A 15,382-nucleotide genomic window follows, 5' to 3' on the forward strand; every position below is an offset into this window, starting at 1 on the left:
CCCCTCCGTGAACCTTCCCCACGGACGCATGGATTCCATACAGAAACCACACCGACACCGTACAGATGTCTCCCCAAAACATCCGTGTATTGCAGCCCCAAACCAGCGCCATTCTCCCCTCCCGAGGGGGGGGCACGTGCCGGGACCCCCCCAAACCAGCCGCTCCCCAGGAGCAGCTGAGGGGGCCCCAGTTGGGGGTGTCCCCCCTCCCAGCTGGGGGGGGCAGGGGGGTGGGGGTCACACCAGGGTCCCGGGGGGCTGTGGGTCTGGGGGGGGAGGGGGGGCGGCCGCGGGGGGGTCCCCTGAGGCCCTGGGGGGGTGGGATAGAAACAGCGGGAAAGAGAAAATAAGAGAAAATACACAAAATAAAGACAAAAAGCACAAAAAAGGGGAAACAAAGGAGAAAAAGAGAGAAAAGAGAGCGATTAGCCCCCCCAAACACAGCCCCCGCCCCCCGCCCGGACGCCTGGGTCCCCTCTCCCCTCCGAGCCCTGGGACCACCCCCCAGGACCCCTGAGAGCGAAAAAGAGAGGAAAACAGAGAGAAAAGGGGTGGGGGAAGAGAGACCCCCCCCAAAAGGGACAGGGACCCCACACTGGGGCGTGGAGGGAAACTGGGGGGGACCCCCCATATGTGGGATTGGGGGGGCACTGGGGGACCCTGGACTGAGACACTTGGGGGGCTCGGGGGGGGCAGCTTTAGGGTGTCCCCCATGAGGGGCCTCTGTGGGGTGGGAGTCCCCAATTTGGGGACATTGGTGGGTCCCTGAAGGATGGGGGGTTGGGAGGGGGGCCCCAAAGGATGGGGGGGTCCCCAGAATTAGGGATATATGGGTGTCCCCAATGGACTGGGGGGTCCCTGAGGGACTTGGGGGGGTCCCCAAGGGTCAGGGGGATCCCCTAAAGGATGGAGGATCCCCAATGGACTTGGGGGGGTCCCCTAAGGGATGGTCCCAAACCAGGTACTTCCCGGGGGGGGGCTCCCATTGCACCCCCAACCCAGTGTGTGTCCCCCCCCTCAGAAAAGGGGTGCGCGGGCCCCCCCGTACCTGGGCGCCAGGGCCCCGGCGTAGCTGAGTGAGTGGGGGAGCCCTGGGGGGGGGTCCCGGCGGCGGGGGGGGGGCGCCCAGGCCGGGGGGGGGCGCTGCGGGGGGGGCCCCCCCGCGTGCCGCAGGTACCAGTCCCGCAGCCCCTCCAGCGCCAGCCACTTCTGGCTGCGCCGCTGCTCCGCCGAGGGGGGGGCCCGGGCCTCGGGGGGGCCCTCGGGGGCGCCGCCCCCCCCCCAGTCGATCAGGGCCTCCGAACTGTTGCTGCGCCGGGTGCGGGGGGCGGTTTGGGGGGGGGGGGCGGGCGCTGCGGGCCCCCCCAGCTGCGAATCTTGGCTGCCAGACCAGGGCCGGGGGGGCAACCCCAGCGCTTCAGGGCTGGGGAGGTGGAAAGGGGGGGAGATGGAGGCATTGGACCCCCCAAAACCCCCAAACCTGCAAACACCCCCCGAGCCCCCCCAAACTCCCTTCACCCCCCCCATGCCACCCACACCCCCAACCTCCCCAAAATCCCCCAACCCCCCCGTCATTGCCCCGTGCCCCCCCAGTCTGCCCCCCCAGTCTGCCCCCCGCCCCCTCCTGCCCCCCCGCCCCGCTCACCGGCAGAGGGGGGGCCCGCGGGGGCCCCTGGCCAGGACGGGCGTGGCCGGGACGCTGCGGCCCTCGAAGCTGGATGCGCTGCGGGGGAGGGTCCGCGCCGGGCTGGGGGGGTCACGGCGCCCGTCAGACCCCCCCGCGGCGTTTTGGTGGCGGGGGGGGGGACACACACCCACCTGGCGGGGCTGGCGAGGGAGCTGCGGCGGCCGGGGAGGTCGGGGGGCCAGGGGGGGCGGCGCTCGGGGCTGACGGGTCCGGCGCGGGGGGGCGAGGGCCGGGGGGCTGTGCCCAGGGGGGGCTTCGGGGGGGGCAGGGCTCCTGCGGGAAGACGCGGTGTGGGACCCCGGCGTCCGGGGGGGAACCCAGGCGTCCGGAGGGACCCCGGCGTCCGGGGGGGAACCCAGGCGTCCGGGGGGACCCCGGCGTCCGGGGGGGAACCCAGGCGTCCGGGGGGACCCCGGCGTCCGGGGCGGAACCCAGGCGTCCGGGGGGACCCCGGCGTCCGGGTGAACGCCCCTGGGGGGGAACCCAGGCGTCCAGAGGGACCCAGGCGTCCGGGGGGACCCCGGCGTCCGGCACTCACCGTTCTCCAGCGGGGGGAGGTCGCAGAGGGACCCGTTCTCATCTGTGGGACCCAAAAAGACAAGGGGGGGTCAGAGCTGCGGAGGCCCCCCGCAAAACCTGCCCCTCCCCCCAGTTTGGGGCCTCCCGCGCCCCCCCAGACCCTCCCCACAAGCCCCCCCTCCCCGGCATCCCCGTTGTGCCCTGGGGAGCCCCCCACTTCCCCCCTGTTGTGCTCTGGAAGCCCCTCGTGTCCCCCCCCGGGCCCTGGAGACCCCCCCATTCCTCACCCAACCCCCGCCCGGCCCTCACCGTGCGCCGCCGTCCCGAGCTGAGCGCGGAGCTGCCGGAGCCGCTGGGCCGCCTCGGCCTGGAGGCGCTGCCGGCGGCGCCGCTGCTCGGGGAGCAGCCCCGGGGCGGCCGCCAGGCGCCGGGCGGCCTCCACCACCTGCAGCTGCACCGCCACCTCCCGCCGGGCCGCCCGCGCCGCCTGCGGGGAGCGGGCAGCGGGCACGGCGGGGCCGGGCCGGGCCGGGCCGCCGTACGGCAGCCGCAGGGGGCGGCCATGCGGGCGTGGGGGCCGCCATGGTTGTACGGAAGCCGCGGGGGGTCAGTTACGGTGGCCGCCGTGGGGCAGGAAGGGTACGGCGGCCACGGGGGGTCACAGCGGGACAGGGACAGCGCGGGGGACGCAAAGGGCATTCTGGGGGCCCCCTCCGCCCCCCCGTGACCCCCCAACCTACCTCGGGGAGCGGCCCTCGGGGGGGACCCCCGGCCCGGCGGCGGGGGGGCGGCTGCGGCCTCTCGCCCGGCTCCAGCGGGTACTCGGGGGGCAGCTGCCCCGTCAGCTCCTGCGCAGCCCGGGGGGACATGGCGGGCTGGGGAGGGCCGGGAGGGGACGGGGGGCACGGGGGCTGCGGGGGGCGGGGGGCCCAGGGAGGGGGGGGAACCCCGAGGGGTCAGGGGTGAGCTGGGGTGAGCGGGGGGTCAGGGGTCAGGGGTCACTCACGGCCTCCTGCAGGCAGAGGCGCCGCAGCTCCCGCAGGCGCAGCCCCAGCGCCTGGCGCAGCCCCCGCTGCCGCTCCCGCAGCTCCTGCAGCCGCCCCGCCGGCCCTGGGGGGCGCAGGGAGGGGCACGGGTCAAGGGGCACTGGGGGCAGGGGTCAAGGGGCGCTGGGGGCACGGGTCAAGGGGCGCCGGGGGCAGGGGTCAAGGGGCACCGGGGGCAGGGGTCAAGGGGCGCCGGGGGCACGGGTCAAGGGGCGCTGGGGGCAGGGATCAAGGGGCGCTAGGGACAGGGGCCACAGGTCAAGGGGCGCTGGGGGCAGGGGTCAAGGGGCGCTGGGGGCAGGGGCATGGGTCAAGGGGCGCCAGGGGCAGGGGTCAAGGAGCGCGGGGGGCACCAGGGAGTAGAGGTCGGGGGCACCGGGGGGCAGAGGTTGGGGGCACTGGGGGACAATGCAGGGTCAGGGGTCAGAGGTCAAGGGGGCACTAGGGGCAGGGGTCAAGGAGTGCGGGGGGGCGCCAGAGAGTAGAGGTCGGGGGCACCAGGGGGCAGAGGTCGGGGTCACCAGGGGGCGGAGGTCAGGGTCACCGGGGGGCAGAGGTCAGGGTCACTGGGGGGCAGAGGTCAGGGTCACCAGGGGGCGGAGGTTGGCGGCACTGGGGGGTGGAGGTTGGGGGCACTGGGGGACACCGCAGGGTCAGGGGTCAGAGGTCAAGGGGGTGCTAGGAGCAGGGGTCAAGGAGCGCGGGGGGGCGCCAGAGAGTAGAGGTTGGGGTCACCGGGGGGCAGAGGTCGGGGGCACTGAGGGCACCACAGGGTCAAGGGTCAGAGGCGGGGACACTTCAGGGTCGGAGGGTCAGGGGTCAGCAGGGGTCAGGGGTCGCGGTACCTGCGGGGCTGTAGGAGCCCGGGGGGAGGATGTGGCCCCTCAGCTCCATGGTGGGGGAGGGGCGGCGCCCATCGGCTGCGGGGGGAGGGGCGTGAACCCAGGCGTCCGGGTGGGGGTCAGGGGTCACGGCCCCTTTCCCCCCTGGAGCCTCTCCCTGGCTCTTCATGCGGCTTCCGCCTGCCCGGCCCCTCCCCCCACCCTCGCCAAAGGGACCCAGGCGTCCGGGCCCAGCTCAGCCCCCCGTGGTGGGGGGAGGGGTGAGACTCGGATGCCTGGGTCCCCCATGGGGGGCTCCAGCCCCCCCCGTTTCCCACAATGCCCCGGGGCAGCCCCCTCCTCCCCCCCACCCCGTTACCTTGACCCGGTGGGTGCTGCTCAGGGGGGGTTGGTGGGACCCAGGCGTCCGGGTGCGGGTCAGCCCCACCCCCCCGGGGGGACCCAGGCGTCCGGGCGGCCCCTCCCCCCGCCGCTGGCCGTGGGGGGACCCAGGCGTCCGGGTGCGGGGTGGCCTCGCTCCCTGCAGAGGGACCCAGGCGTCCGGGCAGGACCACGGGCCTTCACGGGGACCCAGGCGTCCGGGCGGGTGTCGGGGTCCCCCCTGCTTCCCCCCCTCCCCCACCCTGTGATGTCACTTCCTGCCAGCTCCCCCTCCCCCCACGGCCCAGCGCTTCCTGCCGCAGCCCCACAGGCCCCGCTCGGGGCGCCGGGACCCCCGGGACCCCCCGGACCCCACAGGGACCCCTGGGAGCCCCCGACACCCCTCGGGCTTTGCAGTGACCCCCACGTCCCCCCCCAGCCCCACGGCGACTCACAGCCCCCTGCCCCATAGCAGCTCCCCCTGCCCCATAGCAGCTCCCGTGCCCCATAAAGGCCCCCCAGCCCCACATCTCCCCCTGCCCCACAGCAGCCACCCCAGCCCCACATCTCCTGCAGCCCCACATCTCCCCCCAGCCCCATAGCTCCCCCCAGCCCCACAGAGACCACCGCGGCCCCACATCTCCCTCAGCCCCACAGAGACCACCCCAGCCCCACATCTCCCCCCAGCCCCACATCTCCCCCCAGCCCCACAGAGACCACCGCAGCCCCACATCTCCCCCAGCCCCACATCTCCCCCCGTGGCTGCCGTGGGGCGGGGGGGGCGCCATGTCCCGCGGGGCGGCCGAGGGGGCCCCTGCGCCCCCCGCCCCCCCCCCAGCGCCGCCCCCCACGGTGTTGGTGCTGCTGGAGGGGCCCAGCGGCCCCGACGCCCTCCGGCTGCTGGGGTGAGGGGGCAGGGGGGGCCTGGGGGGCTTGGGGGGTCCTGGGGGGGTGGGGGGAAATCTGGGGGGCTCTGGGAGGATGTTTTGGGGGCTCCAGGGAGAGGGGCCTAGGGGCTGTTGGCAGTTTTGTGGGGTTGGGGCTCTAGGGGGATCTATGGGGGGCATATGAGAGGGTTTTGGGGTATCTGGGGGGGCTATGAGGGAGTATTGGGGGTATGTGGGGGGGCTATGATGGGGTATTGGGGGCATCTGGGGGGCTATGGGGGGGTTTGGGGGGTATCTGGGGGAACTATGAGGGGGTCTATGGGGGGCTGTGAAGGGGTTTGGGGGTATCTGGGGGGGCTGTGTGGGGCTTTGGGGGTATCTGGGGGTCCATGGGGGTTTTGGGGTCCATGGGGGGCTGTGTGGCGCTTTGGGGGTATCTGGGGCCCATGGGGGTTTTGGGGTCCATGGGGGGCTGTGTGGGGCTTTGGGGGTATCTGGGGTCCATGGGGGTTTTGGGGTCTATGGGGGGCTGTGTGGGGCTTTGGGGGTATCTGGGGTCCATGGGGGTTTTGGGGTCCATGGGGGTATCTGGGGCCCATGGGGGTTTTGGGGTCCATGGGGGGCTGTGCCATCCCCCGCAGGCTGAGTTCGCTGCTGCCCGAGTCGGGGATCGTGGCCGACATCGAGTGGGACCCCTCTGGCGGGGGGGGGGACCCCGGGGACCCCCCCAGCGACCCCCCCAGCGACCCCCCCGCCGCTGACGACCCCGGCGACCCCTGCCCCGGCACCTTCTACAGCCTGAAGAGCCAGCCCCTCCCCCACAGGTACTGTGACACCCCCCGCCCCCCCACTCCCGCACCCCCCACCCCGCTGACCCCTCCCCCGCAGGGCCGGGCCCCCCCCCGCGCCCCCCCCGTCGCGGGTGCAGCTGCGGCAGCAGCTGATGCGGGCGCAGGCGCAGGAGCAGGAGCGCAGGGAGCGGACGGGCCCCCCCGGGACCCCCCCGGGCCCCGGCCCCTCCCCCGCCATCGCCGTGGGGGCCCCCCCGCCCCGGGCCCCCCCCCACGTGCCCCCCGAGGTGCTCAAGGTGAGAACTGGGGATTGGGGGGTGGGGCTGGGACGTGGGGGGACCCCGGTGGGGGGGCCTGGGAGGTGCGGGGAGAGCTGGGGGGGACACTGGGGTTTGGAGGGGGGCAGGGGGACATGGGGCAGCTTTGGGGGGGGCAGGGGGATGTGGGGGGCTCTGGGGGGGGCGGGGGGATGTGGGGGTCACCGGGGGGCTCTGGGGGGGTCTCCGGCGAGGGGCCGTGTCCCCTGACCCCCCGCCCCCCCAGGTGCAGACCCACCTGGAGAACCCCACCCGGTACCACCTGCGCGCCGCCCAGCGCCAGCAGCTGCGCCAGTTCCTGGGCTCCGCCCGCGGGCGCGGCCCCCCCAGCCCCGCCCCCAGCCCCGCCCCCCCCAGCCCCCCCGCCCCGCTGCCACGCGGCTCCGAGACCGAGGTGAGTGAGGGGGAGGGGCTGCGGTGTCACGCAGGGGGTGCTGATGTCACACAAGGGGTGGTGATGTCGCGCAGCACGTGGTGACGGGCGCTTGTGGGTTCCCCCCCGTGCAGATCGATGACGTCATCGATGAGATCATCAGCCTGGAGTCCAGCTACGAGGACCTGCTGAGCTTCGGCCCGGCCCAGGGGGCGCTGCCGCTCCCCAGCACGGTGCGCGGCCCCTTTAAGAGCCACGGGAGGGGGCGTGGCCTGGGCAGAGCCCGGCTGGGGGGTGTGGCTAGTCACAGCCCCGCCCAGTGGAGGTGTAGGGGGCGTGGCCTCCACCCCATATAAGGCAGCAGGAAATGGGGGGCTTGTTAGCATATGAGGGCAGAGGTGGTGCTGGGTGGGCGTGGCCAAGAGGGGAGCTGGGTGGGGCGTGGCTTGGGATGGGTGGGCGTGTCATGTGGGGGCGTGACTGTGCTGACCACACCCCCTGCTGACAGCTGCCCGCCTCCGGGCCCCCCCTGGAGGTGTTCACGCCCCCCCCGGGGGGCAGCAGCTCCTGCCCGGCCGAGCTGCCCCGCGTCAAGGCCGAGATCTCTGGTAGGGCCCTGTGGGGCGGGGGGGCCCATGGGGTGTCCCCATGGGGGTGGAGGGTCCCTTGGCGGCCCTGGGAAGGGGGCTATGGGGTGTGTGTGGGGGTTGCTGGGGGATTCCAGGGGGTGTATGGGGGTCCTGTGGGGTGGGGGGGGCTCTGGGGGGGTCACTGTGGTGGGGGTGGGTCCCCAGTGTTCCTACAGGAGGGGCGCTGTGGGGTTATGGGGAGAATGGGTTGGGGGTGTCCATGGCGTGGGGGAGGTTGGGGTCTCTCCCTGGGGGGGTTGGTGACTGTCCCCCCCCCATAACCAGAGTCGGAGGCGAAGGCGCTGCTGAGGGAGCGGCAGAAGAAGGACAATCACAACCTGAGTGAGCTGGGGAAATGGGGGCGCCGGGGGACTTTGGGGGCACCCGGGGTGGGGGGGGGGGCTGATACGTCCGTGTCTCCCCCCGCAGTCGAGCGGCGCCGCCGGTTCAACATCAACGACCGCATCAAGGAGCTGGGGACGCTCATCCCCAAATCCAACGACCCGTGAGTGGGGGACCCGGGGTGGGCTGCGGGGACCCTGGAGGGGCTGCGGGGACCCTGGGTGGGCTGTGGGGACCCGGGGGGGCTGTGGGGACCCGGGGGGGCTGTGGGGCCCTGGGGTCCGCGGTGCCCACGCTGTCCGTGCGCAGGGACACGCGCTGGAACAAGGGCAGCATCCTGCGCGCCGCGGTCGAGTACGTGCGGCGGCTGCAGCGCGAGGAGCAGCGCGGGCGGGAGCTGGAGCAGCAGCAGCGGCGGCTGGAGAGGGAGAACTGCGGGCTCCGGCAGCGCCTGCGGGTCAGGGGGGATCTGTGGGGCCGGGGGGGGCTGCAGGCTCCGTGGGGGGTGCTGGGATGGGGGGGCTGTGGGGTTGTGGGAGGGTGCGGGGGGTCTGTGGCGCCACCGGGCGGTGCCCGTGGGGTCGGGGCAAAGGGGGGGGCGCTGTGGGGTGACCCTGCCCCCCCCTCCCCGTCCCCCCAGGAGCTGGAGCTGCAGGCGCAACTGCACGGGCTCCCCCTGAGCCCCCCGGCCGTGCCCGAGGTGGGGGGCGAGGAGGCCCCTGGGGACCCCCCGTTCACCCCGGGGGACCCCCCCACCCCCCAGTGCCTCCTGGACCTGGCGCTGGGCGAGGACCTGTCCCCGGGGCTGGGCCTCTCGCTGGGGGGAGCCCTGGACGACATCCTGATGGACGAGGGGGGGCCCCTGTCGCCCCTCAGCCCCCCCGGCGCCCTCCTGGCCTCCCCCGGGCCCTCCCGCGCCTCCAGCCCCCGCAGCAGCCTCAGCATGGAGGACGATTCCTGAGCGCTGCCCCTTTAAGGGCTCTGGGGTGTGGCCCTGTTAAGGACCCCGCCCACCACGTGGCCCTTTTAAGTACCCCAACCAACGCCCGGTTCAGGTGGGCCCCACCGAGTGCCGCTTTAAGGCTCTTAAAGCGGGTGAGCCCTGTTGAAGGCCGTGGTGCTGCCGAAGTGTTGCCCTCTTAAGGCGCTGGAGTGGGCCCCACCCAGGCGTGGCCATTTTAAGGTTTCTCTTCAGCCCCGCCCCACGGTGGGGCCCCGCCCCTTTCCCGGCTGGCCCCGCCCCTTTCCTGGCGGGCTCCTGGGGGCTGGGCCCTCAGAAATGAAGCCCCGCCCTCTCCCTGCTGTCACTCACGCAAGCCCCGCCCTCTCCCTGCTGTCACTCACGCAAGCCCCGCCCACCGCACTACATTACCCCGGTTCCGCCCTCTTGTAGAGGCCACGCCCACCAGCCCCGCTTAAAGGGGCCGCCCCCCCCCCCCCCCAATCCCCGCTTCCCCCCGATTTTGTACGGAAACCACCGCGTGGGAAATAAACCGTTTGTTAACGACGAGCCGCTCGGTGCTGGGGGGCGGGGCCTGCCGGGCGGGGGGGCAACGGGGCCCTGGGGGCGCTATGGATCCTATAGAACCGGGAGGGGCCCCTCACACCTCGGAGGGCAGCACCTGCGGGGGTCCTGTGGGCTCTGTAGGGGCGGGGGACGGTGCGTGAGCGGTTTAAGTGGTGTCTGTTACCCGGGGGCTGCTCTAGCGACACAAACACGCACACCGGGGCCGTCTCTATGGTCCCCGCAGGGCCCTTCTACCCTCCCCGGAGCTCTGTGGTGGCGGCGTTACACCGTTTCCGCCTCTCTACGCTCCTGCAGGCTCCGCCTAGAGCGTCCACTTCCGGCCCCGCCCCGGCGGGTCCTCCGCGGCGCCGCCAAGATGGCGCAGGCGCTGTCGGCCGAGGAATTCCAGCGGCTGCAGGTGCGGCCGGGGGGCCCGGGGGGTCCCGGGGGGCGGGGGGGTCCTGCGGGTTCCTCCCGCTCACCCCGGTGTCCCCCCGCGCCTCCCAGGGGCAGCTGCTGGAGCTGCGCACCGAGAACTACCGGCTGGCGGACGAGCTGCGGAAGAGCGGCGCCGGTACGGGGCGGTCCGGGGGCTTTTGGGGTGTCCCCCCCCATGACGGCCCCTGTCCCCCCCCCATGACGGTCCCTGTCCCCCCCGCCATGACGGTCTCTGTCCCTCCCCCATGACGGTCCCTGTCCCCCAGAGCTGTCGGGGCTGCGGCAGCGGGTGCAGGCGCTGGACAAGGACTTGGCCAAAGCCAACAAGGTGAGGGGAGGGGATCCTGTCGTGACCCCTGACCTGACCCCCCTGTGACCTCTGACCTGCTGTGACCTCTGACCCCACTGTGCCCCCCCGCATTTTTCTTGCAGGCGCTCAGCAAGAGTAAGAAGGCGCAGGTGGGTGCTGGGGGTCCCGGGGGGTCTTTGTAGGTTCTGGGGGTGCTGGGGGGGGTCTGAGGGGTCTTTGGGGTGTGGGGGGGTCTGGGGGGTCCCAGGACATTTTGGGGGGTTTGTGGGTGAATTGTGGGGTCTGTGTGTGTCCCGGGGGGGATGTTGGGGGGATTTTGGGGGGGTCTCACGGGGGGGTCTCACCCCCAGGAGGTGGAGGCGTTGCTGGGGGAGACGCGGATGCTGCAGGGGAAGCTGCAGAGCCAGGAGGACGATTTTCGGCTGCAGAACAGCACCCTGCTGCGCGAGCTGGCCAAGGTGGGACCCCAACGCCCCCCGGGGACCCCAACGCCCCCCCAGGGACACCAAAACCCCTCCCAGACCCCAACACCCCCCATGTCCTCAAACCACTCCCCAGACCCCAACCCCCCTGTGTCCTCCAGGCCACCCTGAGCCACCCAAGGGGTCCCTGGTGTCATTCTGGGGGGGGCACAGGAGGTCCCTGGGGGTCCCCAGGGTCACCCCCCCAGCGTCACCCCTGTTCAGGGGGGTCCCTGAGGTGTTTTTGGGGGTCTGTGTGTTAACGGAGGGGGGGTCCCAGCTGTGTGCGCAGATCGAGGGGCTAGAGCAGGAGAACCGGCGCCTGCGGGGGGGGGAACCCCCGGGATCCCCCAGCGCCCCCCCGACCTCTGCGGAGCCCCCCCAGGATGGGGCCCCCCCGCCCCCCACGGATGGTGAGGGGGCACCTGGTGGGTTGGGGGATTTGGGGGGTTTGGGGGTGCCGTGTGTCTCACCCGCCACCCCCAGCCCCCCCAGAGCCCCCCCAGGAGCTGCAGCCGCCAGAGGGGGGGGCTGAGGGTGAGGCCCCCCCTGGGGAACCCCCAACCCTCGATGCTCAGGTATGGGGGGGCTGAGCGGGGGTTTGTGGGTTGTTTGGGGGGAAATACGGGGGGTGGGAAGGGAGTGAATGGGGCTGGGGGTCTGTGGAGGGTTTGGGGGCACATGGGGGGGTTGGGGACGGTTGGGGGCTGATCTCTAGGGCTGGGAGGATCCATGGATGATCTATGTGGCCAAGAAGATCTGTAGGTGATCTATAACAGTGGGAGGAGCTGCAGGTGATCTGTAAGGCCAGGAAGACCTGAAAGTGATCTATAGGGGTAAGAAAATGTGTAGGTGATCTGTAGGGGTAAGAGGATCTGTAGGTGATCTGTAGGGCTGAGAAGGTCTGTAGGTGATGTCTGGAGCTGGGGGGATCCATAAGTGATCTATAGGGCCGGGGGGGCCTCGGGGTGTCTTGCAGGCGGAGCTGACGCGGCTGCAGACCGAGGTGGCTGAGGTAAGAACGGGGGGGGGGGGCAGTTTTGGGGGGGCCCTGAGGAGGACTTGGGGTCTGGGGGCAGGTCCCATGGGGAGGGTTGGGATCCCAGGGGGTGATTTGGGGGGAATTGGGGGCTCCTGGGGAGTTTGGGGGTGCTGGGGGCTCCTGGGGGGTTTCTGGGCTCTGGGAGGTGGTTGCGGGCACTTTGGGGGTTTGGGGGGGGTCTTGTGCATCCCCCCAATCCCCACTTTGTGCCCCCCCAGCTGACGGAGCAGCTGCGGCAGAAGCAGGAGAGGTGAGAGCCCCGCAGGAACAGACGGACGCGTTCTGGGGTTCCCTTGAGGTTTTCTGAGGGTTTTCACCCATTTCTACCATTTCCCCCAAGTTTCCTGCAGCTGCAAGCGGAGAAGGAGACGCTGCTCCAGGACACTCGGTGGGTGCTGGGAGGGGGGTCTCGGGGGTCCCCCCCGCCCCCTGGACCCTCCCGGACGCCTGGGTCCCCGCAGGAGCGAGGTGGAGTCGCTTCGTGCACAGCAGGACCAGGAGCTGCGGGGGCTCCAGGCCCAGAACCAGCGGCTGCAGCGGGAGCTGGAGGCGGCGGCTGAGGTGGGGGGTCCTATAGGCTCCTATAGGATCTGTACACGAGTGGGTGCGCGGTGCGTTTGGGTTGAGCAGCCCTGGGGGGTCTGTGCGTCCCATATGTCCGTGGCAGCACCACCTGCTCCTATAGAACCCTGCGGGCCGACTGTGGGGATCTATAGGAGCTATAGGGTGTGTGGGGGGCAGGCGGAGCGGGGGCTGCGCGAGAGCCTCGTCCGGGAGCTGCGGGAGGCGCAGGAGCAGCGCGAAGCCCTCGACACCCAGCTGCAGGTTTGGGGGGGTCCTGGGGCGGTTGGGGGGTCCCTAACGTGGTCCTGGGTCCAACCTTGGGGGGCTTTGGTGTTCCCTGGGGGATTTGGGGTTCCTGATGTGCCCCTGGTTCAATTCCTCAGGGGTTTTGGGGTCCCCATGGCACTCTGAATGCATTCTCGGGGGGTTTTGGGGTCCTCAGGGATTGGGGGGGGTCCCAGCTCCATTCTGGGTGGGGGTTTGGGAGGGTTTAGGGGGCTTGGGGGTCCGTGGAACATCTTGGGGGTTTTTGGCGTTCAGGGGGCCCCAAGAGATTTGGGGGGATTTTGGAGAACTGGGAGGGTTCCAGGGGGCTTGGGGGGGTTCTGAGCGGTTCCAGGGGGTTTGGGGGGTTCTGGGGTTCCAGGGAGTTTGGGGGTGTTCTGGGCGGTTCCAGAGGGTTTGGGGGTGTCCGGGGGGCTCCCCGTGGCGTTTTCGGGGCTGCCACCTCCCCGTGCCCCCCCAGGCGTGTTTGGGGGAGCGCGAGGGGCTGCGGCAGCGCTTGGCGGAGGCTGAGGAGGCGCGAGGGGCCAGCGAGCGGGAGCGGCAGCGGGCGCAGGTCGGACCCCCAACCCCCCCGCCCCATAGGCATCTGTAGGGGCCCTGGGGACCCCCGGGGTGTCCCGGGGGCCGCTGTGACCCCCCCGTCCCCAGGGCCGCGTCACTGAGCTCCAGGACGCACTGGGGGCCGCTGAACGGCAGCGGGAGCTGCAGGAGAACGAGGGGCGGGCGCTGCAACAGGTACCCCCAAAATCACCCCCGGGAACCCCACATCCTCCCCACATCCCATCCCCAAGCTCTCCGTGGTCGCTTGGAATCCCTCGGAGTCCACCCAGCACCCCTAAGTTGTCTGTGGGTCCCAAACCATCTGTGCCCCCCCAGGAGCTGCGGGACGTGCGCGATGGGCAGCGCATCCTGGAGAAGAAGGGCAGCGCCGCGGTGAGAGGGGACGCGGGGGGGCAGCCTGGGGCTGGGGGTGTCACCGACCCCCCTTTGTGTGCCTGACCCCCCGTTGCACCCCCGCCCCCCACCGTGTCCCCCCAGCTGAAGGACCTGAAGCGGCAGCTGCAGCTGGAGCGGCGCCGGGGGGATCGCCTGCAGGAGCGGCTGCAGGAGCTGCTGGCCTCGCCCCGCCCCCGCGCCGGTCAGGGAACGGGGGGGCCTGGGGGCTCTGGGGGGGGCGTAGGGAGTCTGGGTGGAGGGGAAATGGGGCTGGGGGGTTGCCCTGGTGTGCGGCTCTTACCCCCAGCAGCCGGAGGGGGGGTGTTCGGAGAGGTGGGGCTGCCCCGGACACCTGGGTCCCCCCCCCGGACACCTGGGTCCGCCCCCGGACACCTGGGTCCCCCGTTTGCCCCCCCAGGGCTGGAGGAGCTGGGGCTGGACGGGGGGTCCCCTGGGCGGGGACCAGGGGGTGACAGCAGCAGTTTGTCCTCGCTGGGCCGCGACGGCTCCGCCCCCGGCAGCACCAAGGTGGGCGGGGCCTGAAGCGGTGGGTGGGGCTGTGATGGGGGTGGGGCTCCAGCAAGGGCAGGGTGTGGCTTTGTGGGGGTGTGGTTTGAAGGTTGGGTGGGGCTAGAGGTGGGTGTGGCTGTGGTGGGTGTGGCCAGAGATGGGTGTGGCCAGATGTGGGTGTGGCCACGGTGGGTGTGGCCAGCTGTGGGTGTGGCCAATGTGGGTGTGGCCACGGTGGGTGGGGCCAGATGTGGGTGTGACCACGGTGGGTGGGGCCAGATGTGGGTGTGGCCACGGTGGATGTGGTCAGATGTGGGTGTGGCCACGGTGGGTGGGACTAGACATGGGTGTGACCATGGTGGGTGGGGTGAGGTGTGGGTGTGGCATGGTGAGTGGGACTAGATGTGGGTGTGGCCACGGTGGGTGGGGTAGATGGGGGTGTGGCCATACTGGCACTTTCCCATCAGGGAAGGAGATGTGGGATGGTGCTGTGCTGTGGGCGTGGCTGCAGCCAGAGGGCGTGGCCTAACTCTCCCCCCCACCCCCCAGTCAGGCTCAGGCAGCCCTGGGGGGGGCAGCGGCGGGGGGGTCCCCGCAGGGGGGGGTCTGTCCCCTGCCGAGGTGGCCGAGCTGTTCCAGCGCCTGGCACAGAGTCAGCAGGAGCGGTGGCTGCTGGAGGAGAAGGTACCGCAGGGGGCTGGGGGGGGCACCCGGGGGTTCGGGGGGGGTCACTGCTGTCCCTGTGCCCCCCCAGGTGCGCCACCTGGAGGTGAGCAGCGCGTCCATGGCCGAGGACCTGTGCCGCAAGAGCGCCATCATCCAGAGCTTCGTGCGCGACAGCCGCCTGGGTGAGCCCCAGAACACCTCCCCGGGACCCCCCAGCACCCCATGTCCTCCCACATCCCTCTGTGCGCCCCTCCCAACCCCCCGCACCCCTCTCCTCCCACCCAACCCCCACAAAGCTCCTGCTGACCCCTGCGTCCCCCCAGAGGCCGCGGGCCCCCCCGGGCTCCCCCGTCGGGGCGGGGGGCCGGGCGAGGAGGGGCTGCGGGAGATGAACAAGAAGCTGCAGAACATGCTGGAGGAGCAGCTCACCAAGAACCTGCACCTGGGACAGGTGTGTGGGGCGGGGCAGGGGGCGTGGCCTCGCCCGGGGGGTGTGGCCTCACCCAGTGTCTCCGCCCCCAGGACCTGGAGGCGCTGACCCAGGAACTGGCCCGGCTCAGCAAGGAGAGGGAGGCTCCGCCCCCCGGGCCCCCCTGAGGGGCGTGGCCTCTGCCTATGGGCGGGGACTCCCTCTGCTGCGGCTCCTCCCCCGCTGCTCCCGGCCCCGCCTCTTCCCCCCTGCCGGCTGGTGGGGGCGTCGCTGCTTTGAGGGGACGTTGCCCCTTTAAGGGGGGCCCCGCATGTGCCCCCCCAATGCGGTTTCCCCGTCCCTTCAATAAACGTGCTGTGAACGGCTGCCGATTGCGTCATTTAGTCTGCGGGGGGGGTGATGACGTCACGGCGGCGCGCATTGCCCCCGCCTTCCCGCCC

At 72.0% G+C, this 15,382-nt stretch overlaps 3 protein-coding genes across 4 annotated transcripts; 2 read left to right on the top strand and 1 right to left on the bottom strand.

The window, feature by feature from the left end:
* Positions 1-66: 66 nt before the first annotated feature.
* CCDC120 (coiled-coil domain containing 120) lies at positions 67-4,588 on the bottom strand. Of its 2 annotated transcripts, none has more exons than XM_071801241.1 (10): positions 4,453-4,588; positions 4,098-4,172; positions 3,213-3,316; positions 2,947-3,054; positions 2,516-2,693; positions 2,226-2,267; positions 1,819-1,960; positions 1,646-1,723; positions 1,049-1,423; positions 67-310 (listed from the first exon to the last, which is right to left on the bottom strand). In XM_071801241.1, exons 2-10 carry the CDS (start codon positions 4,144-4,146, stop codon positions 238-240), a joined length of 1,149 nt encoding a protein of 382 aa, XP_071657342.1. In that variant the 5' UTR covers positions 4,147-4,172; positions 4,453-4,588; the 3' UTR covers positions 67-237. The 2 variants fall into 2 exon arrangements, with proteins under 2 accessions (XP_071657342.1, XP_071657341.1); XM_071801240.1 differs by having other exon boundaries at positions 1,646-1,747.
* A 151-nt stretch (positions 4,589-4,739) lies between these two features.
* TFE3 (transcription factor binding to IGHM enhancer 3) lies at positions 4,740-9,300 on the top strand. Its single transcript, XM_065859606.2, has 10 exons — positions 4,740-5,359; positions 5,983-6,165; positions 6,230-6,428; positions 6,676-6,843; positions 6,957-7,055; positions 7,331-7,430; positions 7,737-7,793; positions 7,881-7,956; positions 8,103-8,250; positions 8,434-9,300. Exons 1-10 carry the CDS (start codon positions 5,241-5,243, stop codon positions 8,752-8,754), a joined length of 1,470 nt encoding a protein of 489 aa, XP_065715678.2. The 5' UTR covers positions 4,740-5,240; the 3' UTR covers positions 8,755-9,300.
* Positions 9,301-9,597: 297 nt separating this feature from the next.
* On the top strand, positions 9,598-15,308 carry GRIPAP1 (GRIP1 associated protein 1). The gene is made up of 21 exons (XM_065859605.2): positions 9,598-9,718; positions 9,808-9,874; positions 10,005-10,066; positions 10,171-10,197; positions 10,399-10,506; positions 10,790-10,922; positions 10,996-11,087; positions 11,489-11,524; positions 11,770-11,801; positions 11,892-11,939; positions 12,013-12,112; positions 12,293-12,376; positions 12,861-12,953; positions 13,049-13,135; positions 13,277-13,333; positions 13,439-13,538; positions 13,755-13,864; positions 14,396-14,530; positions 14,601-14,694; positions 14,836-14,963; positions 15,035-15,308. The coding sequence occupies exons 1-21, from the start codon at positions 9,677-9,679 to the stop codon at positions 15,107-15,109; spliced, it is 1,710 nt and encodes a 569-aa protein (XP_065715677.1). The 5' UTR covers positions 9,598-9,676; the 3' UTR covers positions 15,110-15,308.
* The last annotated feature ends 74 nt before the right edge of the window (positions 15,309-15,382 follow it).

The sequence above is a fragment of the Patagioenas fasciata genome, chromosome 36 (genome assembly GCF_037038585.1).
Source record: "Patagioenas fasciata isolate bPatFas1 chromosome 36, bPatFas1.hap1, whole genome shotgun sequence".
NCBI classification, from domain to species: Eukaryota; Metazoa; Chordata; class Aves; order Columbiformes; family Columbidae; genus Patagioenas; species Patagioenas fasciata.

Excerpts from the sequence above, each read along its gene's own strand:
- CCDC120 (XM_071801240.1), bottom strand. The coding sequence starts at position 4,146 with ATGGAGCTGAGGGGCCACATCCTCCCCCCGGGCTCCTACAGCCCCGCA. Across the intron at positions 3,055-3,212 it reads GCCTCTGCCTGCAGGAGGCC|GAGCTGACGGGGCAGCTGCC; the intron begins GTGAGTGACCCC and ends CGGGCTGCGCAG. Across the intron at positions 1,424-1,645 it reads CGCGGGCCCCCCCTCTGCCG|CCCTGAAGCGCTGGGGTTGC; the intron begins GTGAGCGGGGCG and ends CCACCTCCCCAG.
- TFE3 (XM_065859606.2), top strand. The coding sequence starts at position 5,241 with ATGTCCCGCGGGGCGGCCGAGGGGGCCCCTGCGCCCCCCGCCCCCCCC. Across the intron at positions 7,957-8,102 it reads ATCCCCAAATCCAACGACCC|GGACACGCGCTGGAACAAGG; the intron begins GTGAGTGGGGGA and ends GTCCGTGCGCAG. Across the intron at positions 8,251-8,433 it reads GGCTCCGGCAGCGCCTGCGG|GAGCTGGAGCTGCAGGCGCA; the intron begins GTCAGGGGGGAT and ends CCGTCCCCCCAG.
- GRIPAP1 (XM_065859605.2), top strand. The coding sequence starts at position 9,677 with ATGGCGCAGGCGCTGTCGGCCGAGGAATTCCAGCGGCTGCAG. Across the intron at positions 10,507-10,789 it reads TGCTGCGCGAGCTGGCCAAG|CTGTGTGCGCAGATCGAGGG; the intron begins GTGGGACCCCAA and ends GGGGGGTCCCAG. Across the intron at positions 13,865-14,395 it reads CCGCCCCCGGCAGCACCAAG|TCAGGCTCAGGCAGCCCTGG; the intron begins GTGGGCGGGGCC and ends CCCACCCCCCAG.